The 26,023-nt window shown below is 41.4% G+C and overlaps 1 protein-coding gene across 2 annotated transcripts in view; it reads right to left on the minus strand.

Annotated features, from left to right (window-relative positions):
- The window catches only part of C6H10orf90 (chromosome 6 C10orf90 homolog), a 74,556-nt gene that overhangs the window by 27,654 nt on the left and 20,879 nt on the right, over window positions 1-26,023 (minus strand). Inside the window, exons 2-3 of one of the 2 annotated variants that reach the window (XM_009934593.2) lie at window positions 9,045-9,139; window positions 5,718-6,801 (exon numbers count right to left, since the gene is read on the minus strand). In XM_009934593.2, the coding sequence (XP_009932895.2) occupies window positions 5,718-6,801; window positions 9,045-9,139 (1,179 nt within the window). The remainder of the gene's footprint in view (window positions 1-5,717; window positions 6,802-9,044; window positions 9,140-26,023) is intronic. The other variant, XM_075423916.1, reaches the window with a different exon arrangement.

Consider the following 26,023-nt stretch of genomic DNA (forward strand, 5'->3'; position numbering starts at 1 on the left):
GACCCAATGACACAAAACATCTAGACTAAGGAAATTTGACAGCCTCCTCCATTTTAAATTCATACCAGATGAAGTGGAACATCAAAGGAGCTCCTTTTAATGGGCTTTTTGGCATGTGGTCCTTTGTTCTTAACAAGTCGGCACCAGCTGCTGTGTCCATAATGCCAAGTCAGTAACGTCCCTGGCCAGATTCTTGGCGGGTGTAAATCAGTGTCACTCCTCTGAAGGCAGATATTTCTATTGGTTGACATCAGCTGAAGATTTGGCTCCTCATGCTTAGCAGGTGCAAGCTAAAGTAAAATCTTCCGTGCCATATTTCACATTTCTCCTGTCTTCACCATCACTACTGCTGTACTCATTCTCAGGCTTGAGACTTAATTAGCATCAGCTGTAGCTACTCAAGTTTCTACACAATAAATTCCATATTGTAAGGAACAGCTTTTGCCTAATTATATCTTGTTCATGTATAAATATATATATATTTCCACACACACACTAATCTTCTACTCCGAGTCACTGCATGGTGGCTTTCCCATAAACAGAAGATGAGGTGAGAACACCAGATAGGCCACATTCATTCATCGCAACATTTCAAACACCATTTAATAATTGAAAGTAAATGCTGTTAATAGTCTTCAGTCCTAAGATTGCCTACATTAGGCCATCCTGACTATCGTAAGTATATATTAAAGGTGACCTACAAATATTTTCTTGATATACAAACATCTCTAATACCAGGGGATTTTCAATGTGTTTAAAACCAAAACATTCTTTTGCTTTGCAGGTAGCACCATATCGAAATTCCACAGCATCAGCTGTTCTGATTTTACTCCTGTGCAAGTACATATACATAGACATGCAGACTACATACAAAAAATCAGAATAGCTCTTGAAACAAGATAAAGTCTAGTTATTTACCCCTTAGTAAACATGCCTCTGGCTTCAGCACTTGTTAATAAAACTCTTGCTTAAGAAGAAAACAGAAGCCTATAATTGTCTGGGGCCATTCAACACCACAAAATCCCAGATCCCATCTCAGTTTTCCCCATTCACTGTCTTGGGTTGCTTTAATTAAGTAAATTATGCTTTCAAGTCACCTGCTGTTATCTTTGGGAGAAATATAAGCAACTACAATACCAGCTCTCTGATCTGTGTTGTTCACTGATTTAAACGTGTTCTTCCCCTTCTCATGTCCTTCATTCCTGAATTCTGCAGGAGAAGGGACATCAGCAGCGCAGCCCCCCCAGACACCCCTTGTGCTGGGGCTGGCTCCCAGCACCCACACTTGCTGCTGCCGCGTTCACAACCATAACCATCACATCATATTCACCTTCCGTTGCTGACTCATGCATACCTCCCAATCCTGATTTCCCTACGTTTGGGTAGTTTACATATGACTCTGCTTCATGAGATGCCCTTTTGTCATCTCCCCGCACCCTCCTCGCGCATCCTCCACATCTTGTGTATCTCAACGCAGGGCTGTGAGAGCCAGCACTGCACCTACCATCCAAACCAGATTTACATTTCTCTCCACCTCAGCTGTTCTTCCTTAATAACTCTGCATGGCAGTTTTGGGCATGACAACAAAAGAAAAACGAAAGTGTACATGTTATAAGAGTTGAGTTGTTAGCAGAAATGATTTCAGTTTGTAATGTAGCTGACATTTGTGAAGGTGCTCAGGCATCGAGACATTTACGATTATGTAAGCTTAAACAGATAAATTTAGATCTTGGCATTTATAATCTTTCCTAGTAAAGTGATGATATTGTTTAATCAAGAGGTCAAAATGAATTTAAAGTTGTCCCTTTTTCTTCTCTTTGCCCCTTCTTCATAATTCAGCACAGAGCCAGTAGGTAATACATTGTAAAAGATGGATGGAAAACTAGATATTCATGTGGAATATATTCTTCATGAAAGGTAGGTGAGAAATTAAGATTAAAAATGCTCTTGTCTTCAGCAGAAACAAGACTAATCTTTTCATTTTTAACTTACCTTGTATTTATGTGACATCAGCTTACAGACAGTAAAGGAAATTGCACCATTCCCTTAAAAGCAGCGTTAGCAAGTTCTGACAGCTTGTTAAAAGCCATGACTGAAGACAGGGTGATGCACATCGATCACCTGTGACAAGGACCTCATGGAGCCTGGCCTGGGCTTACCCTTGGTCATGTCTCAGAGGTGGGTCATGTGGCTCTTAGTGGGCCATTCCACATTTCTGGGTACACGTTCCTTAAGCTGCCCAAGCGATTTAAATGCTGGCCACTCATTAAAAAGAAACACAATTATGTCCTACGACTCTATGTCCTCCCACAGTTCAAGCCTGACTTCATGTGTAACATGGATTTTCCAGCACTTACAGTCCAATTTCTTGCCAGATAATGGAAGCAAATTACCCAAAGCACTGGAGTCAGCAGAAGATACAGTCCATAGGAGTGAAATCACAAGATCATATTCCATCGTTGGGATGCTATAGCATGAAATACGGCATTGAACACTAACTGAGTCTGAGAGATTTGGATTTCTAAGTAGAATTACCATCCATGATCGTAGACCAAGATTTACATTTGATTAATATACCTAAAATACCCTTCGCATACACGGCACATTGTGGAATTATATACCTCTGGAGATTACCTGGACCAACATCCTGCTGAAAGCAGGGCCTTAGATTAGGTTATCCAGATCCATGTAAAGCCAAATCCTGAGTACTTGGATTTGATCATGAAATAGTGTGATTAACACTGTAAGCAGAGTCACCACTGCTTCAGTGAAGTCACACGAAAAGTTAGGAAAAGACCCTCCAAAGAGGCCATGACTCAACCGGCCCTATAGGAAACAGCAAACCCGGCCCCAGTACCTGTCAAGCAGAGAAGTATTCGGGTGCTCATTCCACTTCAGATTCTAATAAAGCAGCCCATACATCCTGGAAACTACATTTACAGATTTCATACAGAGAAGCCTAGCCTTGAAAGTAATTTTTACATTTTTTTTTTCTTCCATGGTGATGTTATTACCATTTGTATTTCTGCTGGCAGGAAGCTATTGCCTACAGCTGCAAACCAATATAAACTTAAACTTTCTGGGTCATCAGAAATGTGACAGACAGAGCACTCTCCGCAGTTCCTTCATCCACAAGATAACTATGTGAAAGTATTAACATGGTGTCAAAAGTTGTTCGCTGCCCTTTCTTTGTGAATTCTTCCTTCTTTTTAAATATGTAATTTTACAAACAATTAATTGCATGAACATATAGCAGACCAAAGCTTAACATGAATGAATTTGAGGTAGCAGACACTGGAGGAAAAATATCTATAAGGACTTTAATGGTATAAAGGACTTCACTGATGGGAAAGTTTTGCTGTGCTCATAAAGCAGCACCTCACAATACAGGTCTTATCATAGTGAGCTCTATACACAGAAGGGCCACAGCAAAAAGCAGGAACGCATCCGTGTCCCACCTATGGCTGTCTTTAGATATTTAAAACTAGTCCAGAAAAAAAAAAACCCAAACATGTAACAGGCTGTAGGACTGTACCAGATTTGCAGCAGAATGGAGTACTGGACCTCGGAGATCACTTCTCTCCCTCGCTTCATCCATTTTCAGAACTAAAGAATAACACGTTTTCATTTTCTCCCAGGTTAAAATCATACCAATTGCCTTTCATTTTAATGAGCAGTGCGGATGTCTCCTGCATTTAACTAGGCTTCTTATGATTTGTCACATTTAATGCCTGACGGCTATGCAAGAGCTCATTACTTTGGGAATCCTGGTGAGAAAGACTGTTGTTTTGAAGCATTATTCTGGCTGTTTGTAGAAATTTCGCACAGGAAAGTTGTAGTAAGCTGATAAACACCTTCTTATATATTACAAAGGGCCTGATCAAGAGAAATACATAACTTTACGTTCTACATTATTGCTTACACAAAAGGTGGAAGCAGTTAAAAAGGTGACACTTCCCATGTTTATTTACACCTGTATTCTTGTGTACACAAATGGCGGAAATAATTTTTCAAAAAGCAGTCTTTCTCAGCTGGTTACCTCACTTCTTCCATCTTTTCAGTAAAACTGTGGAACCAGGGGCAGTGTCCTATTTCACTTTCTAATTACTACTAGTAAAACTGATTCTTTCATGATCACCACTGTATTACCAAGCCTAGGGAAGGCTCAATATTATTCTAATTTTTGTTTCTGTGGTTTATCACAGAAAGACCTTAGATGGTGTCGAACTAAGCCTTGAATGCACAGTACTTTCTATGGAAACTTCTGGAGAACATTGTTATTTGAAATATGTTATTGTTATTGATGGTACGCAATGAAGTCCAAAGCTGAAATGCTTAATTTGCTGACATCAGTCAGTGGAAGATCCTCATCAACCTTAACCCCTTTACATTTCTTCCTTTTTTAGCACTGATTGGCATCTTCCCTCTCCTGCTCCCGACTGTGCCAATTCAGCAACAAAAAACCTGGATTACTCTTATAAAGCAGTATTTTATCTCAGGCTTTCTTCAGCAGCCAGCCTGAGGGGTGCTTCGCCCTGCGGACTCATGCAGCTTTCGTTTAGGGGCCTGACTCTGGAGTTACTGACACCGCCGATTTCTCTATGGAAAATCCTGGCTCTGTTGATAATTTTCTTATAGCAAGACACCTCTGAATAAAGCAGTGCCTTCTCACCCTTTGCACCTTGGTAACTGCCAGAGCCATGTGAGCTCAGCAGTAACAGCAAGGTGCAAAGGGACGGTGCAGCCCGGGTTCCCTGCCTTGCCCAGCCCACGAGACAGCACGCAGCTTCTCATCTTCCTCCCCTTTTCCATGCACGCACTGGGCAGATGAAGGTGCAGATGAATCTTAGGAAGCAGTCGTATACTGACCCTTAGACTAAAAAGGCCATATAAGAACAGGGTAATGACAATTAAATGTAGCCCAAGGTCGCAGGATACATGGAGGGGTAAGTTTTAACTTTAGTGCTTTTGGTAAAAACCAGACTCACTCGCTGACATTCTTCCCATCCACACTCCCTTCCTGGAGAGACAATAAACTCAGCTGTGGTTATTCAAATTCACTGTAAAATAGCTGCCACAGCCCAGTGCAGCGGAAGCCATACCACTCTGGGCGTGAAGCAATCCCCACCGTACCTTTCCCTTCCCCGAGAGCAATATTGCAAAGAAAATTCTATGTTTGCAAAATGCTTGGAGATGGTTGAAATAAATGTGTTAAAGATTTGCAAACCATCCATCTGGAGCCATTAGTTATAAAGGCCCGGGCTGATTACTATAGCCTTCTAAATAAAATCTGAAAATGATCACTTTTAATAGCAAGGAGCACAAAACCAAGCTCAGTGCAGCCATTTCTTTCTTCATCTCATGCCTTGAAATTCAGCCTTTGCACAAAGAAAGCCCCTGAAAAAATTAGGTCTAAGTGCTTGCATGTTGCTGGGAGAAAAAATATAAATTACAGTTATAAACGGTTAAAAATAGAGGTTTCATGCAGAAAACACAGGCGGAGTTTTCTCTGTCATCTGAGGAGCAGCAGGCATCACTAGCATGGCAAATCTATTCATGGTAGTCCTGGAGCTGAAAACATCTAGGTTGTGCTCTGACTCACCGTGCCTCGGCAGAAGCCAAGATTGCTATTGTCTCCTCACATAAAGTCACTGCGGTGGGTCTGTTCCAGCCTGAACCCCTGCTCCACCAGACTGAGGTTTATGGAAGCTACTTACCTGCCTCATCACTTGAATTAGGAAGCTGGAAAGAAAATGTAGCGCGATAGCTGTCAGAATGCTTATCATCATCTTTCTTTGTTGTTACTACATTACTAGGTCCTCTGGGTATATCCACAAAAGCTGGAAGTTCAGAGACAAAGACACTTTGCAAAGGGTACTTACTACGCAAAAAACCTTCATTTGTTGTCTCTCTATTAATTACATTATTTTCTGCTAAGTCTGCACTCCAGTTTGAACTGAGTGGAGTCTTGTTTTCTCCGAGGAGCTTTGTCTTCAATATCTCCTCTGTTGGCTCACCATTAGCTATGCCATCTACTCCATCTGCTGTTAATCTAGACGAACTGCAATTTATATTGAAGGACAACGCTGATCTGTGAATTTTTTGGCATTTAGTTTGAGGTCGGTCAACGCACACATTGAGCGACTTGTCTAAATAATAGATAGTATTTGGATATTGCGGAGAAACCTGAAGGTGGACACATGAGATGAACGAAGGTGGTACTTTCTCTCTCCCATCACTGCTTTGAAGACCCACGCCGTACTCCTTGTTTCCAGGGTCAAAAAGACGCTTCCGTAGCTCTTCACCTAACTGTGAGTAGGATTTAAAAATCCTTAACGGAAAGGAACGATGCTTTGCTCGGTCCAGTGGTGGCCAGTGATGAAGAGCAGCAGGGGCTTTGCTGAAGGTGGGGCACATGGCGTTGGGCTCTTGCACAGCCCCAGGTCCACGCGCTGGCTCGCTGGAGCCTGCAGCAACGCGCCTGGCTGTAATAGTTATGGAAGCAAACCCTTTCTGCTGGCTTTGACACTGTTTTCCCCCTGTGATGGGAGAGTCCGATGGAGACGTGGTGTCATCTAAAGATGCCTGAATTTCTAATCTGCTGGTGAGTACCGTAAATGCTCCTTTAGTGTTGATCGAACCATGGTTAGCCAAAGATTTCGTTGTGTGATAAGCACTGGACTGGGGGATCATGGACTGCATAGGCGAAGCAGGCCAATTTTCTTTTGATTTATTGTCTTCAATCATCTGCGAAATGACTATCGGTGAAATCAATTTTGTATTTTGCGATGACAGAGATTCCTGCAAATGAGAAGATTCAAATTATCAACGTATGCTATCATAATACATGTAACTGTTTCTCCTCTACCACCTATCACAGCAGACAGTTTTGTTCAAGATTTCTTGTTACCTTTCTAGGCCTACTAACTTCTTTGTCATCTAAAAACACATGCTCTTGAAATCACCTCTGAATTGTCTGGGAGACTTCAATGCAAACCTTATCACTCTGGTGCAAAAACATATTAAAATTAAAAACTGTGTATTCTCTACTGCTATTTTCAGTATTTAACCCATTGTCGCAGTTGGGATTTTTGGTTGTTACGTTTGTTTAAAAATGGACATGTCCAAGGCAATTTCCAGTTTGAGACTTCAAACTGCTCTTTCATGATGGTCTGCTAGAATTTAAAATGAATTTAAACACATCACAGAACATTAGCCTGAAGGTCCACATGGGCCATCACATGCTGCAGAGGATGTGTGGGCACCAGAGTCGTGACTGCTTTACAACCTTATCAGCTATTAGCATGGAAAAACTTCTCCATGATCCCTCCCACAAGTGTGATATAATTTCCTACAAGGGCTCTGAGTACTATTTTAATTCGTTAGTTCTCTCTTGCTTATCATTACTTGGTGGCACCTATCAATGATTTAAAACCACATATGTTCAAGATTGATTGATAGTGGCCCAGATTAATTTTTCCAACCATGACCGTAAACATCTATCTTGATAGACCGTACATTACTTCACTCGATGTGACAAAGGAGATGCTTTTACACTAAAGCTATCTGACAAAGAGTAAACCTGAGTTTAAAATCTCCTGCTATTATTATCCACACAGCTGGCCATGTAAGTCCCATGCTAGAAAGCATTTGGCATAATCTCATTGCTGCTGTAAACTGGCTGACTAGATTGCTCCTGCCTTGTGTTCCTGAATCTCCTCATCCTAACAGAAAAAGCCCCTCTGAACTGGCATACAAAATTTGGGGATTAGCTCCATAATGAAAGCTCATCCAAGTTCATTTGGGGTTTAGATGCCATTTGCTAGTTGTACTGCTCCTGCTTGTTATGAATTCATCTCAGTCATACCTGAGCCTCTATCATCTGATAATCAATGCCAGCACTTGACAAGAATTTCACAAAACATAATATTCTTGTTCCTCAAAGAAGACTACATAAGTGACAGAGCGGTGACCTCCTGGGTGCCACGGTCACCCTTCTAGGGGCTTGGGTGTCAGTGATGGGACTCATGGGGAAAACCACTCCTGTGCTCCATGCATGGACAGAACACAGAAAATGGTCTCCTTTGTAACTCTTGGGAAGGCTGATTTGGGAACCCAAACAGGTAAAGGTAGATCAAGAGTTTCTTAACAAGGTGAAATGCCAAGTAAATTTTATCAACTCTTTAAACCAGCAGCCTGTGGTTTTGACAATTCAATAATTTCACAGCCTCTGGGAAAGCGTTTTCTTCCGTCTTTGTTTCTTTCATGGTTTGTAACATTTGCCTCCTATTTTCTGCACTGCATTTACTTCTACCTAGAGGTTTAAGACCTTTGCATGCCTTCCAAAACTCTCGACTTCCCTGAGATTTCTACAGGGCACCAAAAGAGAACGTTCCTTGAAATGCTTTATTCTGGATGCACTTCTCATGCTCCAGTAGTTAATTTGACATTTATTTCTTTTGTTAAGGGCTGCACAGATGGAGACATCCTGCAAGAGTCCAAAGGCATGTCCAAAATGCTCCTGATTAGCTTCAAGCTCTTGCACCAATATTTTAAATAATTTGCTTTTCACTTTTCTGCTTGACTATATGTGTCATTCCCTCCTCCCAATATTTGGTAAAGAAATGCATCTTTAAGGTTTGACCAGCTGATCCTATGCTTGTCGGGAGCTTTCAAGCTTCACTGCGTCTTGTGAAAAAAACACGCACTTGCACAAAGTAATTGTGGTGAACTAAAAAACCTCAGGTTTTATCTCGAGAACATCTGAGACAGAGTGTATTGATATTTGGGATACCACTTAATTTGGTCTCCTGGGGTGTTTTTAAGAACTCTTCTTTCCCCCACAAAACATGCGATTTTCTTGCCCGTCACCAAGCGCACACAGAATCACAACATTTAGCCATCATTTTATTTGGCTCTTCTTCTGCCTAAGCTAAGCCTAGCTAAACAAAACCAAGTCCAAACACACTGCTCAGCAATCAGTGATTGTTTTTTAAACCTGAATGCATTCTGCTGGCCGCTATCGAAACATAATTTAATTTTACCTTGGTAGAGCTTGATTTTCTCTCCGCAGCACCCTCCCGCTGAAGGCCTGTGCATGTCCTCTGACTGTTAGTGCCCCATCGCTTTTGTGTCACTCCTGGGGGAAAAAAGCAGAGAAAGCAACATTATTTTCAATGTCCTGGAGGAGATGAGTTAGAAAAATGCGGTTTTAAATGGAGTGCAAGCAGGAGGGAAAGAGCTACTGTAAATGATCTGATTGCCCTGGGATCTGGTTATCAGAGGGATCCTATTTCTCCCTCTTCCCAGGAGAGGAACTTCAAACACCCCTGGGATCTTGTTGAATCATAGAATCACAGAATGGTTGGGGTTGGAAGGGACCTCTGTGGGTCACCCAGTCCAACCCCCTGCCGAAGCAGGGTCACCTACAGCAGGTTGCACAGGACCTTGACCAGGTGGGTCTTGAATATCTCCAGAGAAGGAGACTCCACAACCTCCCCGGGCAGCCTGTTCCAGTGCTCCGTCACCCTCAGAGGGAAGAAGTTCTTCCTCATGTTCAGACAGAACACCTCGACTGTTGCAAAGATGTGTTTGTGGACACTCTCACAGTGTGTTCAGGGCTGATCCAAAGCTTGGATATCTCTGCTTTTCATTTCCGTGGCTTCAGGCGTGAGTGTGGAGGAATTGGGGAAACGGCGGTTTCAACAAATATCAATTTTGTGCAGTCTGCAGAACGGGGAGCACAAATGGACACATTGATGGGATGAATGCTATCAGTTTGATTTCATTTGAACTAAGTTACCTTCATGTTTAAAGAACAGTAATTTTAAGTCATATCCACGAACTCTATCCTATCATGACTTTTCTAGCTCAGTCATAGCAGTTACATCAGCACATCGGTCTCTGGTTTTGTCATCTTTTGTTTTCTGTGAGCAGACCCTGTCTGCAGCACTTTACACAGAGCGAATTTCCATACAACACGGAGTCTGGGCTATTGCAGTGATGCATTATGTCTGCTGTCAAGAGTTTTGCCAGAAATTATGTTATATTCTATTTTGTAATAAGCATCCAAAAGTTAGTTTTCAAAATTTCTCTATTTGGACTGAAATCTCTGGACGTTACCAGCTGTTGCTTTATAGCAACAAGTGACACCACTGGTAAGACTGTTTTTTTCTTTCATTTAGCCTGCCACAGAAGTTGATAAATTTTTACTAAGCAGAATTTCAATTTACATGTAGCATTATATTAACAAAGGAATACAAACAAGCTCCACTTTAAGAAGTGTTCGTTAAAACATATCCACCATAGCAGGCTTCATGGCTTCATCTCCTTGGGTGTAGCGAAGGAGTAGAGGGAAAGAGGAGGAAGGTATCAGATCTATAGCCCAGGAAGAGATCTCCTTGAGTCCCGTCATGGAAGAGCAATCACAAAACTCTAGCATGATATTTGATGAAACATCGGCTTTAATAAAGTATATTAAGGTATACTTTAATCTTTTACTTGCATAGCTCCAAGTTGCCTGTGCCACTGTGCATATTCATGGCTGGCAAGAAAAAAAAGAGGCATGCTTTTCTCATTGAGTAAAAGAAAGTCCTGAGCAACACAGAAAACAGCTGGACTCATTAGCACCAGTATGGAAAAAAAGAGAATCCAGAAAATAGCCAGAGCAGAGGGCCCACCACATGGTTTTTGGCAAAGAAATAATGCACAGTTGCAATCAGTGAAAATGCGATGAACCTGATCCAGCGCTGGACCATGTTAACTGCTGGCACAAAACACGGGTAAGATGCCCTTGGAGCCTGCTCCTCACCCTGTCGTGGCGCAGAGCGAGAAGGAGGTGCTGCAGCGAAGGACAAAATCCACCTGCGTCCATGAGCGGTGGGATAGGGGTACCTGCTGGTGAGCCTTATGGAGAGGTGGTTTTCAGTATCAGTACTCTGGTGAGTTATGTGCTAATACTTTTGTGATGAAGAGCTTCTATATATACTGTCCTACTTACTTTCTAAAACAACTAAGTAGGGAATAGCTTGCAGAGAAGGATAAAGAAGATGTTTGATTGAATTAAGGCATGACCTCTAAAAATCCAAAAGTTTGATAAACGAAATGGATGTAATTAAAGCAACAATTTCACCAAAGTGATGAATAATTTCCTCAAACACTTCGCAGTAAGAAAACCATAGTTGTGTCAGATTAAAATGGAAGGCTACAACAGGAGAGCATCAACTTGTGAACGTCAGCTAGTGCGCAAGGAAACCCAGAAGGCTGGCTGGAGAAAAATCAGATCCAGATAGGCATGTTTTGCCAGATGGCCTTTCACGAATTTCATTCAATTTTATTTTGAGCACAAGAGAAAGACTGAGTACTACAGGGTCAAACAAGATCAAGTTGTCAAAATCCACACAGTAGATTACATACAATATTTAAATTATTCCTGTCAAAGTAACCTCCTGTAATTAGCAAAAATCTGTAGGTGGGACCTTCCAATTTCACACAGAACCCTTAGAATAGATTAGTTAATTCTTGCTTATTTCACTTTAAAAAGTGACTGTTTCTGGAGCAGCAGAGATAGGACAAAGGGAGGTGGGAAGAAGAGGAGGAAGAAATATTTATTTTCTTTGCCAAATCATCCGGAATGGAGTTTTGCATTGCATTTTGTACCATATCCTGTGCAATGATATTCTCCTATTACCATGGGAATCCTATTGTTGGAAACCACTCAAACTTCTGGCAAGTCATTTAATCTAGTTGTTGAAATAGATTAAATGGCATCGGTGGCAAACGCTCTGGTATTTTTCATGATAGATATTATTAAATCTATTCTTGGAAGCTTCACATTTGTTAATTCATGTCAACAGAACAAGCGAAGAAAACCCCAAACCTTTAAAAAGAGCTGGAGTCTGTGTTTGCAATGAAGACACTTCAGGAGCACAAGGGTTTTGCTGAGATGTGTCACGTATGGGGTTTTCACACAAATTCTCGTTGCTGACAAAACGCATTGCACTGTAACTCTTGCTGCACAATGAAATGCAAAGTTCAGTTTTTCCCTGGTGCGAAAGCATGAAAGAAATGGCATTTCAAGTACTTTCCGTCTCTGTGGGGAGTATGAGAAACTTATTTCTGAGTGGAAATCCCAAGGATTTGTTTAACTTCCCCAGACCTTCCCTTCCCACCGTGGCCCACCTCTCCAGCTTACAAACAGGAGATGCGATGGGGAACAGAGAAGCAGTTGCTGGCAGATGAACTTTGTCCTATTACATCTTCACTCTTTTTATTCTTTTTCCCCACAAATACTGTTTGTTGAACCAAATGATATGCTCCTTGGCAAGGCATCTGGACATCCGGCTACAGACCAGGGTTTTCCTAATTACGGAGTGCAGCTGGAACCGATTCTCCCAGTCTCGAGTGCCTGGATGTCTGCCTCGGGCCAACTGGCAGGCGGCTCTGATAATGATTCAGAAAAGATGTACTTGTAAATCAGCTTGCTAAAACACAGATAGATTGCAAAGGTGAAGGTGCTGGTGAAAAATAGCGCACTGTGAATATCTGGCATGCACAGGACAGCCCAGTTTGTAGCCAGCTGAGGTTTGCACAGAACTTGAGACACATGTGAAAGCAGTCCACGGATAATGCTATTTTTCCAGTGTTTTAGGTCTTTGCTAGACACATACCGACTGTCATGCTGGGGGGGTTGTTAGATAACACCCAGGGTGACACTGGGCAGAGCTGGAGTGACTTTAGACCACTGGCCCTGGCCTCATCTCCAGTTTTTGTCATGAAAGTTGCATATTTCATTCATTTACTATTCATATGCTGACAAATTTCAAATGCATGTCAGCACTTCTGACCTCCCCTGCCCTGCTCCAAGCCTTGCTTACTCCTCACTGACTGGGTCTGCCATTCCCTCTGAGCTGCCAGCACCACCTCAAAATGAACTTCTCTGGAGGCTCCAGGCACCTCCAGCGCTTCCCTCAAAACACCATAAAACAACATTGCAGAACAAATACACTGATGTGAAAAGTGGAAAACTTCACTACCAAAAAATGATCTTTTTTATTGATCCTTAGATATCCATTGAGAAGACCTGCGAGGGAAGTCAGGTTCCCACCCAGGTCTGTGGCAGCCAGGGTCCCTACAGCCCTCAAGTCAGCACTCTTGATTACCCAAAAATGCTGAAATTCCCCAGCTGGGACCTGGTTGCTAAAGGACATCGATGGCATGGATGCAGGGTCAGGCACCAGAGCAATCACTCAGCTAATGCAATGTCTCTGGTGTCACTTAAAACTTTTTTTAAAAGCTTTTCTCTCCTTCTATGCATTATTCCTACTGTAAGTTCCCAGCAGATAAACCATATCATTAAAATCAACTTGGAGGAATTAATTTATATTCTATTATGTTTAAAACATTAGATTTGTTTAAATTTTATTGTGACTTATTTACTTCAAATACCTGAGGAAGCCTTGAGGGAAATAATGTCATCATTAAAGATTCATCTCGCTCCCTCTCAGTAAGGGCTGGGAGAGATCATAATTCACTTCTTCAGATCTGAAGTGAGTCATCCAGAAAAACCATCCGGACATTACAGAGACATCTAAGATGAAAGCCAAGTCAGAATGAGCACCAGAACCAAATCCATGTCTTCTGGTCTTCTTCATGTGTCATAAAGAAAGAATATCATAAAATTGCAGAGAATACTGTCATCTGAAATAAAACTGAACAATGAAGCTAAAGTTCACGTGGCTGGTGCTAAAAGTAGAGATGAATGCTGAAAATCCCACCTTATACCAAAGTCCTTGCTGATATTAAAATGATTTATAGGGAATCTGCTGGCGAATGTTGTGTTTACTTGTTAGTGGAGAGAGTGATGCATCTCCAGAAAGCCTTGGCACAGGCACAGTCCTGCCATCCTTCAAGGCCGTTATCCTGAGCCTTCAGAAGTGATGTTTAGTCCTAGGAAGAGGTGAGGTGCTGCATTGGTGACGGTCTGAAGGCAGCATCCCCATGAAGACGGGGCATGGGCAGGGCAGGAAGGGAGCCCCATAGCCACATGTGGACTTTACTCTGTTACAGTCTCATAAAAATACATCCAATTTTCTTCTCTGCAGGATTTGACATTCAGCTTCCTTCATGGAAGAAGAGACAGCAGCTTTCACTAAGATACTTAAGGAGCACACGATGTCATCCCCACAGCTCAAACACAGCTAGAAACGACGCTGTACTTACCCATCAAGAGAAGATGACAGAGGGAGAGTACATCAGCCCTGCTACAGCATCGTTGCTGAACTTCTTCTAAGAAGCAGCACACACCTACTTACAATGGGGGTCAAACAGCAATTTAGATTTAAAGGGGGAGAAAGCAGCTGCCACCTCTTTTCTTGAAATCTTTCTTGTTGTGAAAAAAGCCAAACCAATACAAACAAGTACCTTGCCACAAAAGAACATACTTGAACACAGTTGCACAAAGATAACAATATTTTAAAGCAGCTTTGTTGGGAAGATTTTCAAATCAGAGTAAGCAAAACAGCCTGAAATCATTGCAGTCTGAACAGGATTCATTATGTAAACAAAATAGAAAAATATTTTTTTAAGACGTCAGGATGGATTTTCTTCTATTACAAGTAGCATCATGAGATTTGTTAACTGAATTATCTTTCCCTGCTTGCACACCTTGAAGCTGTAGCTGGCTGCCTGCAGAGATGATTACAGGATCCGCCACGGAACGGACAAATGAGTTCTGGTCTGCTATCAAAAAGCCAGAAGTCATAAATCTCTCATTATCCATGCCATTAGAAGCAAGGTGCTCCTCAGGGGGCTAGAAAGAGCACAGGAATTATATCTTGAAACCCATACATAAGAGAAAAAATATTGTGTTTTCATTATGCATTACTATTATTCTTTATCTTCACTTAATATAAAGTGGGGAATCACCCCCAGAACATCCATCACACACATAGAGACAAAATTAAGTATGTTTTCCACTTTCTGCTTTTTCCCTTTCTCCTCCAAGTTTTATTTCCTTTTTTTTTTTTTCTTCCTTTTTTTTAGTTTTCAGTGCTGTGGGGAGGAACACATTCCTAGGTTTCTCTAGGCAGCATAAGCTTACGCTGACCAACCTCAGCCCCTAGAAGCAGCGCCTAACTCACCAAACCTGCTGAAACCCAGCTGTGTGGACATCACTCAGTCCAAGGACTCAAACAGGAGCACACAGGAAGATTTAACTGACATCATAGGTTTGATTTCTTCAGTCTAAATAACACAGTCTGTCACTGGAGCTCCCTGCTGGAGCTGTTCTGAGATCTTTATCAAGCATGGTAGGAGGGGAATGGGGAGCTCAAAGACAGGGCATTAGAGGGAGGATATCTGTAAGGCTGGAGAACTGGGGTGGATCATGAGGGGTAATAGTGTTTAATAGCCAAATCATTCTTTTTCAGTTTTTCTTCAGTAGTTTCACTGTAGAAATGGAAGAGATGCCTGAAATGTCACAGGTTTCTATTCCTGTGGCAGTGAGAGGAAGAACTGGAGACAAGGAGCAAGTCATCAAGCTTCCCAGTGCTGATGAGCCAAGCAACGAAGGTCTTGAAGCTCCTTGGTTCCTCCCACTTTGGTGAGAATGGCTTCCATCCACCTCTTTGCACTGCTAAAAGCAATGCAATATTGCCCATATATTTCCCCGTAATTCTAGAAGATAGACATTTTTGTATAATTTGGACACATTTTCCTATGGGGATTTTGCAAAGCAGTGAGAGATTGTGCATCAGCAGCAAAAAACCCAAACTCTCCTCAGAGGACTCCCGTCTAGGTAATCCCGGCAAATTCCGATTCCTGCCCGAGGTGCTCTATCCTCACACAAGGTAAGGGCCAGCACAATGGAGATGAAACCTTTGGTTTCTCACCAAAGTTCCTGTTTGGTGGCCATCTTATGTTTTTGGAAAGCTGCTGACACTAAAAAGCTTTTTGGGATTTTTTTTAAACAAGTTCTCCCGTGGGGCCTCAGCAACTGTGGAAGAAGCATCTGCAGAGGAATGACCCAGAGGGTGTTTCTTTCCTGGAGGTGATGTTTGGGGCAACGTGGGAAAAGGCAGATCGATGGCAACCAAATGGAGATGAAGAGCTGCCAGGCTCTGACAGTCTGTCACTGGCAAGGCACAGGAGGCAGGAAAGGAGAGAAACCAACAGCAAGGCGATCACTCGAGGCCTGCTGTTTCACGTAAGAAATACATAACTCTGACTTTTGGGTTAGGCAAATTTGACTAAAAGATTTAAATATGAACACTAGATGTGCCGAAGTTTATACAGAAAAGAAGGTAGACAGGAAACAGAAACAAAGAAAGGAGGTGAGTCCAAGCAAAATCAACATTTAAATTTTTCAAGTTCCACTTATCTCTAATTTTAAGGCATTCTGAATGCTCTTTCTGGTTCAGATCCTTGCACTGAGATTCATTAGTACCTACTGTAACATTACTTGGCTTACTGACCACTGAGCACCTAATGTACTCTCAAAATAAAGATGTAACCAACAGAAACATTTCATACAGAAACAGTTATTGGAAGGGATCCGCTACCCCTCTCAGAGTCCCCTTCACAGCCCATTATTAAGACATCCACATTTTAGTGACCACGTTTGTTTCTGAAAGCACAAGTATGTTTGACATAGCCAGAAAATTCTTAAGTGACTGTAAACATGACAAATAATATGCATAAGCAAACAAAGGAGAAGCAGTTCTGCAGCCAAAAACATATTTATGAAGAGTTATTTTAGTGCTGTTACGTGTGTTCATGTAAAGGTCATAGCATGCACAGAATTTGATGGCACAAATGGGTTTTGTAAATAAAAATTCCACCAGTCTTACACAGAACCGGTAGCAATTACAAAAAGTGCACATTTGCCTAAAGCTGCTTATGCATAATGGGAGCTAGAGGCAATCGTCTGGCCTCAGCAATTCAATATTTCTTACATTTATCTGCTTTTGTAAGAGCACAAATTTAAGACAAGAAACTGTAGAGAGGACAAGAGAAAACCTGCGCACTATCTGTTACGCACGCATTTTGTGACTCAATATATATCCTGCTGCAGGGATTTTTCCACCATGCTTTTGCTCAACAACAGTATTTGCTTTATTGATTTTTTTTTTTTCTCCTTTTAATACTCTTTATACAGTGGTGGCTCCAGAAAATGATGTGTGCCGTGGGTACAGATGCTTTTGTCAAGACATCAAAGCAGCGATTCCAACACACATCTATATTAGACCAATTTTGTTTCCAAAACAAAGAAACAGGATGTTCACATGAGCCAAATCTGACACTGAACAATTTGTACATCGGAACTAAACTCAGCAGAGCACCAGTCGTGCCAGATTTAATATAGACTTTTCATGTTACTTTTGTATAATAGAAGCATTCATTTTTGTGTAATACTTGGGATATTATTTCTCCCTGGAAAGTCTTTCACATGAACTGCTGTGATTACAGACATCAGAAACTGCTTGATAATAGGGGATGCAGCAGGCTAAAACCAAGAGAGAAAAAAAAAAATCAGTCTTCACAGGGTAAAAACACAATAGCTAAGATTGAAATAAGTACAAAGCCCAAAAAGTTAAATTTCTGTGTCACTATCTTGATCACAAAGTAAAAAGTTTCATTTTGCATAATTTAAGAATACTACACAGTTCCCACTAATTTCAGTTGCCCCTGACTTGGCTTACATCTAAATCTAATGACTCTTCATGCACCTGAATTTAGTAACTATTCTACGACATAAAACTTTTCAGCTGGAGAAATAATACCAACATTTGCCTTTTGAAGGGAAATTGAAAAACAGATCTCTATTCATAGCATGGCTTCACCACGCGGTCATGACTTGTTTGATCTTGGAATTAGCCCTTTTGAATTCCATTGCAACAGGTTTAGAAACACAGATCATGCTAGAGATTAAAACAAAAACCTAGTAATATGAACATCAAGCAGGGCATGGCGGATTTTGGTTTTATCACCAGGTTCAACAAAAGATAACTGGTAATTGCTTTTTTTGTTGTTGGCTTGGTTTTTGTTTGTTTTTTTTTAATCACTCAGGCTTTCAACTAGGAGGGTGCAGAAAAGTTTGGAATGAATGATTAACTGTTAAAGCCCTCAGAACCTTACATTTTGGTGTCTTTTAAATACCGGTTGGCAAGGAATGAAATTTAGAGTTCTCGAGCTCTCTTTTGGCTGCAGATGTCACCTGCAGGAGAAGGAGCAGGGCTGGGGGCTGTCAGCACCCACCCGGCCCCACTGGCCGAGCAGCCCGGCCGGACCAGGCAGCCGTGGCTGCTCTTCCAAGCGGCAATAACCTGCTGCCTAGCAACAACCCAAAACTCATGGTTGTTTGTATATTCCATTTCTTGTGCAGAACTAAAAGCTCAGATCCCAAATTATTGCGTTCAGCAACATCAGAGCTGCAACAGATGGATAAGAAAATGCGTTTTCCTTTACTTGCTGCAAGACTTCTTCCCACTACAGGGTAGCATTCGTAAAATATACACACAGTCCTCAATACATTCTGATGCCAGACCAATCTGGAAAATATTTCAATATGAGAGTACTTATTTTCACAATAGTGGTCCCCTAGGAGCTACTTCTATGAATAAAGTAATTCACATACCCATACATTTTAATGATGAGGTCACTAAGGCTGATTTAGGGCCGAACGCAAAGGGTCACGCGCGCTCTGGCAGAAGTCCGCTGGATAGCATAACAAAAGTATGCTTGAAGGAAAGTTGTCCCTGTGTTTTAGGAGACCTGATTTTTCCTAACTACTATTTACTACAAGTGGAAAAATTAAAGCAAAAACAACAACAAATACTGCCACAACCCTTTTGCACTGTGCTTTCTACTTGGATCAAATTTTCAGCCTGATTTCCAGAAGGAATTTGATTTATGCCCTGTTCTTCTGCCTGTCCAACCTGGGGTTTTTGAGCTTGCACACTGTTCCAGGCAACATGACAGACGGGTTGATAGCTGATGTCTGACAAGCTTACTTCAAAAATCAATGGCTGTGTAGAAATGAGAGGCTGCCGCAGAGAGGAGTTCACCGAGTGTCCCCTGTCTGACCCGTGGAAACGCTTACCACCCACAAAGGCACCGCGCTCCCGGCAAGTCCTGCTCCTCATCCTGGGAGCAGCGAGGAGGCCCGGGAGGCAGATGGAAGAGAGGACGGGTGAGGAGACACGGGGAGGAGGGAGAAGCACTGGGGTGAGACGTGGGTCTTAGGGTGCTGACTCACGGGCTTCAGCAGCTCTGCTTATTTGCTAGCAGACCGCTGTCTTCCTAGCCTGTATTTTCAGTTTCATCTTTTTGTTTTCATTCATTAAAAAAATATGGAAATCTCATTGTAAGATTATGGAGAATGAGAGCCTTAAAGAAAAGGTAAGTGCTGGAGACCAATCTAATGATGCCATAAACTGCTTGACCCCAGTATCACTGTGTGTCAGACACAATCGTGTACAACATCTGTTCTGTTTAAAGTCACATAGCAAATCATTACCACAGTAGTCACCTTCCTAAGTGTGCCTACTATGATAGACATAGCATTGGATGCCCAGAATTTACAACAGAGAATACCTGGAATAATACAGTGTGAAGTAATAACTGCATACCTTAGGTGGGTATAACGAAATGCTGAAGTAACTGTCTATCAAAGGCAAAATTAAGTTGTTACAGAAGATTACCACCACCACTTTGTTTGTCCTACAGTTGTTCTGTTCAGTGACAATCTCTGATCCGGAGCCAACACATAAGCCATTATATAATTTAGCTGCACTTTTCATCCAGCGCTGCTCCCCCAGCCAAATTCTGGTCCCTTTCAATTTTGATCTATCCTCTGCATGCTCTAGGACAAGAATTGATCCCAGAGGTCTCTTCAGGGCCACCAGTTACAGGAGACAGGCTTGCTGAATGTGCTTTCAAAAACCTCTTCGGTCATTATCGATATTCTCTCTAACATTAGCTATCATTAAATCCTCTGGCTAGAAGCTGCAGAATGACCTATAGGACATTACCAAGCATTTTCAGGCTTAATAAGGAGTACACGAAGAGTTCACAAGCCCACACTGGAGACACCGATGGTCAGGTGGGACGTGACCAGGTGGTGATCTGTCTGAAGCCAAGAGCAATGGACTTTGCATTGGGAGTGGGGGAGATTCATCCTTGCACAGAGAACCAGTGCAAGACTGGACTCTTTGGTAAGGGAGAAGTTCAGGTGGAGTCCTCTTTTAGGGACGTTTCAGCTGAAAATCAAGTTTAGACATAAAGCTCTACAGCCTATCTACATTTCTATGGTCCTCATGCAAGCCGTATTTTGGGGTCTCTGCTCTCCTTTTTGGGCTGGCTCCCAGCTGAACTCTCTCATGATGCAACACAACTCTCCCCCCTTGCCCTCTCTAACCCAAGAAAAAGTGCCAAAGAAAAATTCCTTGGAAACAGTGGGCGTTTTATGGAACAGGTTGTAATTATTAACCCGACCTCCTGGCAATGGACTTGCACACACACTGTGCCAGCGGATTACTCACTGCCAGTCGCATCAACTGACTTAGCTAATATGTGTAGCGACAAAACACAGTAACTAGTTCTACCTGGTTTCTGAATCCTTGTGAAAACACAGCTCCCACTCATTTTCACCCCACACCAATACCGCTGGGGTCACCTTCGGTAACTAACACGTTTCTGTGGGTACACTCTCGTCTGTCACTGCTGCTACGCCCACACTTTCCCATTTTAGGATGGTGTCCTGGCCGAATTCCCAGCCACAAAAACACTGCAGGTAGCTGTGAGGCCAGTGAATTACTTCGTTTCCACCAACTGTGCTTCCAGAAATAACAATTTCACTCCTCTGAGTAGCCTGTAGCCTCCCTCCTCCTTTCGCACAGCACAACTACATCCTCTTTTTATCCTAATTTTCTTGGGCTGATAGGCTCAGGTAGATATTTTATTGGATTACTTGAACTTACTTTGTTTAACTTTCAATGATTTTTAGGACAGGAAGTGTTTTGGCTATTCTTCTGCTGTTTGTACTTTTTGGTTTATAATGGACTTCTTTTATGTCTATTCAAAAAAGTTATCTTGGTAACTTTTATGTCCAAAGGCAAAATGGAGAAGATCTTGGCCTTCGCTGGGGCACATACAAATGTGTGCTGAAAGCACTTCAACAGCTGCCCCACCATGCGGAGGCAAACAGAGTCACAAGCCAGTAATGTTTTATTTTAAACCAGAGACGTTTATTCTCCTGTTGGAGCTTAGAGATCCTGAATTTTGTTTCCCATGATACATACATGCAATTCATTGGTGAGAATGATAAACAGATGTGTATACACAGGTATTGATTCTACAGAGTACTGCGTTATTCGAGAGAGTTGAGACTGAAAGCCCAATTTTTACAACAGAATTATTTACTGTAATCAAAATCCTACCAGCTGAAGCCAAATTTAGAGGATTAGCACAAGATTCATGGCCTGCTTTAATCACTCAAAAGACTAAGCTCAAATAATGGCAAGAAAGAACAAGCAGATTCAGGGCTACTCTTTTGTACATTGCTTAATATATCCTGTTAAACACAAATCCTGTAGCACAAACTGGTGTAACACACGGACACAAACCGCAGGGATACCTGCAATGGCAGGCATAACAGCATGCTTAATCTTAAACTCATTTGGATTAATTTTGGCCTCCTCAAACAGCCGGCAACTGGGACCACGCAGCTGCTCACTCACTCACTCCTCCCCTTCACAGTGGGACGGGGAGGAGAATGGACAACAAGTAAAACTCGTGGGTTGAGATAAAGACAGTTTAATAAGACAACAAAGAAAGGAAGAATAATAATAGTAGTGGTAAAGAATATGCAAAACAATGCATACACAATACAATTTTTCTCGCTGCCCAATGACCAATTGCACAGTCAGTCCCCGAGCAGCAACCACGGAACCGTGGGTTTCCTGGAGCTCGCAGGTTTTACCAAGCTCATGAATTTCACAGAACTTGACAACCTCATGGAAAAAGGGCCAAACTCACAGAAAAGTTTGAATTCATGGAAAGAGAGAGAGTTCCTGCCCCCTGGCCAACCCCCGTTTTATAGTGAGCATGACGTCTGTGGTATGGAATATTTCCTCTGGCCAGCTTGTCTGTCTGTCTGTCTGTGCTCCCTCCCAGCTCCTGCACACCTGCTCATCGGCTGAATATGAGAAAGTGGAAAAAGTCCTTTATTCCTTAGCAACAGCTGAAAACATCAGTGCTATCAACATTCTTCTCATACTAAATCCAAAACATGGCAGCTACTGGGAAGAAAATTCACTCTATCTCTGCGAAACCAGGACAGATCAAAAAACAGGCTTTCAGGAAAGTGCCATTTTAAAAAGAGAAAAATTAAAATACATAATAAGTAAGTATACTATTTGGATACTTAGTGGCATAGAAGTCATCTGTGATGCACGAGAAAAAAAAAAACAAAAATTTTCTCAAGTCATTCATGTTATTTTAAATAGAAGGGCAAAAATGTTTCTCATACCCTAAACTGAAAGCATTATTTTGGAAGAGCAGTCTAGCCTATATCATACTGATCTAGGACCATTTTATTACGCCAAATGTATTACTGCATTAGTTAAGAGTAATATTGGGATTAACACCTTGGCCAGAATGTTAATGCTGATAGGTATATAAATGCAGATTTATATACTTCATTCAACATTTAAGGAAAGTTTATTAATCCATGATTAGGTGGTGGGTTGTTGTATTTTTTCCCCTTTTTTTGAAAATGTAAATAACGTACTGAAACTGAGCACAAAATGTTTCTGTACCTTGGGTATAAATTAGTGTTTCTGGCTGCGGTAGCCATAGTGATAGCACTCAGATTTTCCCAGAATTTTCAAGATTGGGGCTTTGGGATTTTTGGGATTTTTGTTGTTGTTTTGTTTTTTGTTGATTTTTTTTTTTTTGACAGACAGCATTGCCAACTTAGCTCTCTGTTGCTTTTAAAAAGTAATGGCTAAATCAAAAAGGTGCTATTGACTTCCCTGAAACTAGCCAAGGGAAAGTTCTGCTGTCTCCAAAATTTATTCTTCCAAAACCCCTGCTTTCCTACCAAAGCTTCCAGTTAGTGTTTACTTATTGGCAGAGCTGGATTAGGATCTGAAATATACTAAACTCAAATTATAACAACTTCATGCTCGGATTCCTATAATAAACTCCTCCTTTGGGGAGCCAACCCCAAGGTTAGCTCCATCAGGCTGGGTCAAAACTAATACAGATAGAAGCAGGGAAGAAAGCCTATACGGTATGAAGTAATGCTGTAATAAAATACAATATTTCCTTGAATGAGGAGTTTCCAGTACCTTCGCCTACAGCAAGTTATGATAACAGCCGCTGCTTTGTATGAAGAAATAAACTGACCTCTGTCACATATAGCCGCGAAATCAGAGAGCAATTGTAGTTATTTGCTGTTTTTTAGATATTCATTTCTCTTCCCCGGTGCTCAAGAGGGCTGACTGAAGGCAGCTTATACTAGATTAGGCTTCCAACACCTTCATGCATTATAGACTTCCAAATACAATTCTTCCCTCTCAGAAGGGGAAAGTGTCGAGTCATTTCTTTTAAAGATCTGATGGAGGTTATTGCTCATAAAGAGAAAAAAAACGGTGGTTCAAGGCAGGGCTAAGCGAAACACAGCCAGCAAGCTGCAGCCCCGGAGAGCAGCGCCCAAGTGTCTCCAGGGCTTGGGATCACGGCTCCCCTGCTTCGCTCTGCTCACCCTTCCCTGGCTTAAATCAGCTGGGCACTAGCAGCTTATCCGAGATCATAGCACGGATTAACAAGGGCTCATCGGATGGAACCATGTGCCAGAAATAATTATGGATTAAAATGCAAGAGCCTGGCAGGAAGGGATTGTCATCTGTGAAGCCAGTTCATTTAATGGAGAAATAACCCGCATATTACAGTAGAGGATAATTTGGCAGTTACAGTTTCAGTGGCTCAGAGACATAAAATACAGTCTCATCAATGTGTAAGATTAGAAGTAATTAGCCCCTATATGGTAAAGTCATCAGTTAGAAACTAGACTCCATCTGGGGACTTTTGTAATGATGCCTCAGGGATAAGCAAGATGGGACCTTTGACTTACACGATTTGGAAAGGACCGAGACCTAATTAAATCTGCAAAGATGCAGTAACTGCAGTAAAAGGGATTTTTAAATACGAAACATATTCTCTTTCTCTAAACAAACTAGGTATATTACACTCTGGAACAGTAAGAGAATTAATCCAAAGATAGTGAGCAAACAGCTGCTGTGCGGCTGCCAAATAGAAGATGATACAGGATTATACAGAATTGAAGAACATGTAATAAGAATTAAAGAATATTTAGTAGTTCTTTTTTTAAGGATAAGGTTTTATTTAATTGTGGTGAAAATCACACATACAGCCCCCATCGTAAACCCAGGAGGGTATGGAGTTTTTAAGTTTGTTTCTCCAAAAGCATGTTATAATAAACATTGATTGCCTTAAATAAATAAAAGCTAATTCTCTTGCAGAAATAATATACAACTTACTTTTTCACTCATTACAAAAAAACCAGACTTGCAGCTTTTCAAAGAGGGATACATGCAGCTATTATATTTTTGCGATTGAGTTCCATAAAGCACTTATCTTCCATTTTCTTAGAAAGGCTTGACACTTTGTACTGGAGAAACACAAAATGTTAGCTTCTCAGCAATGATTGCCTCATTTACATGATGTATCTTCTCCCAAGGGGAAAAAAAAACCAAACCAAAAAACCAAATGCTGTATGATATTAACATTTTTCTAACGTAACTCAATACTCTGCATTTTGTCAATGCAGAGCTGGATCATTAAAGCCTGGGAGCTAAATGGAAAAGTGTTTTAAGGCCATGAACTAAGAGTGAAGCAACAGAAAGATATCGATGTCAAAGAGAAAAAAGTATCAAGATGACACATGTAAGTTTACATGCCTCATTATGCTGTATAAAAAGACTAATTAAAATGGCAAACTCATATGTAGGCTGGTCAATGTGGAAAGAAGTTACCATCTAGCTAAAAACTTCAGTATTTTTTTTCCACATTTGTAAAAAAGTCTTAGAAGCAATTTGATCCTTGCATATATGGTGGTGGTAGGGTTATATTTTTAATTTATTTATTTTATAAAAGAACTGTATTCATCCATTCCTGAGTTAATTCAGTGTTTTAATGTACCATAAAACGTCTGTGAAATTATGCACTATTCGGAATTGCCTGTAGAACTGTGAACTCAATAATCCTTACTTCAGCCAGACTTTGTGAAAGGATATCAAACCAAGTCTCCATCCTCTAGTTATCGCATACAACACATCCACAGTCAACTGTACAACAACTAACTCCATGTCTGATGACCAGGCCAGTCACTTAACAAAAAGAGCCCCACATAAACCAGCCACTGACAACAAAGCAGTCACCACGGCACCTCACTGGGCATGTGTAGAGCTGTCGTAACTCAAACACTGCCATGCTGGTCTGCGAAAATAAACCAGCCACCATAAACATTTTGGAACGGATTAGTGTTTTCCTTTAACTACAGTGCACGCATATCAAATGGTTTCTCCTCTGCACAGTAGGGTCTACACTATTTGGTGGGATCCATGTGCCACTGCTCTGGATATCCAGCTGTGCACAGCGCAGTTCCACCAGCAGCTAGAGTGAAAAAGTGCAGTGGGCTCTTCCTTTCCGAGAAAAGCAAACGTAACCACTTACGCTGCTTTGAGCAGAAGACTGATGAGCCTGATGGCTAGTCAATCACCATGAGAAAAATCAACAACAATCTAAATGCTCAAGTATTTCAAGCCTTCAAGTGACCTTTCAAGAAGATTTCCGTTTGAAAACACAATACAAGGAAAAGCTGTGGATTTTGGTATTCATCTTCTATCCAAAGCCTTTGCTAAATGTCTCTTAGAGATTGCTAGAAATGTAAAATAAACAACAGTGGGGATCAAAGCTAGGAAAAAACAAATTAAGGAAA

Source organism: Opisthocomus hoazin, chromosome 6, assembly GCF_030867145.1.
Source record: "Opisthocomus hoazin isolate bOpiHoa1 chromosome 6, bOpiHoa1.hap1, whole genome shotgun sequence".
NCBI lineage: Eukaryota > Metazoa > Chordata > Aves > Opisthocomiformes > Opisthocomidae > Opisthocomus > Opisthocomus hoazin.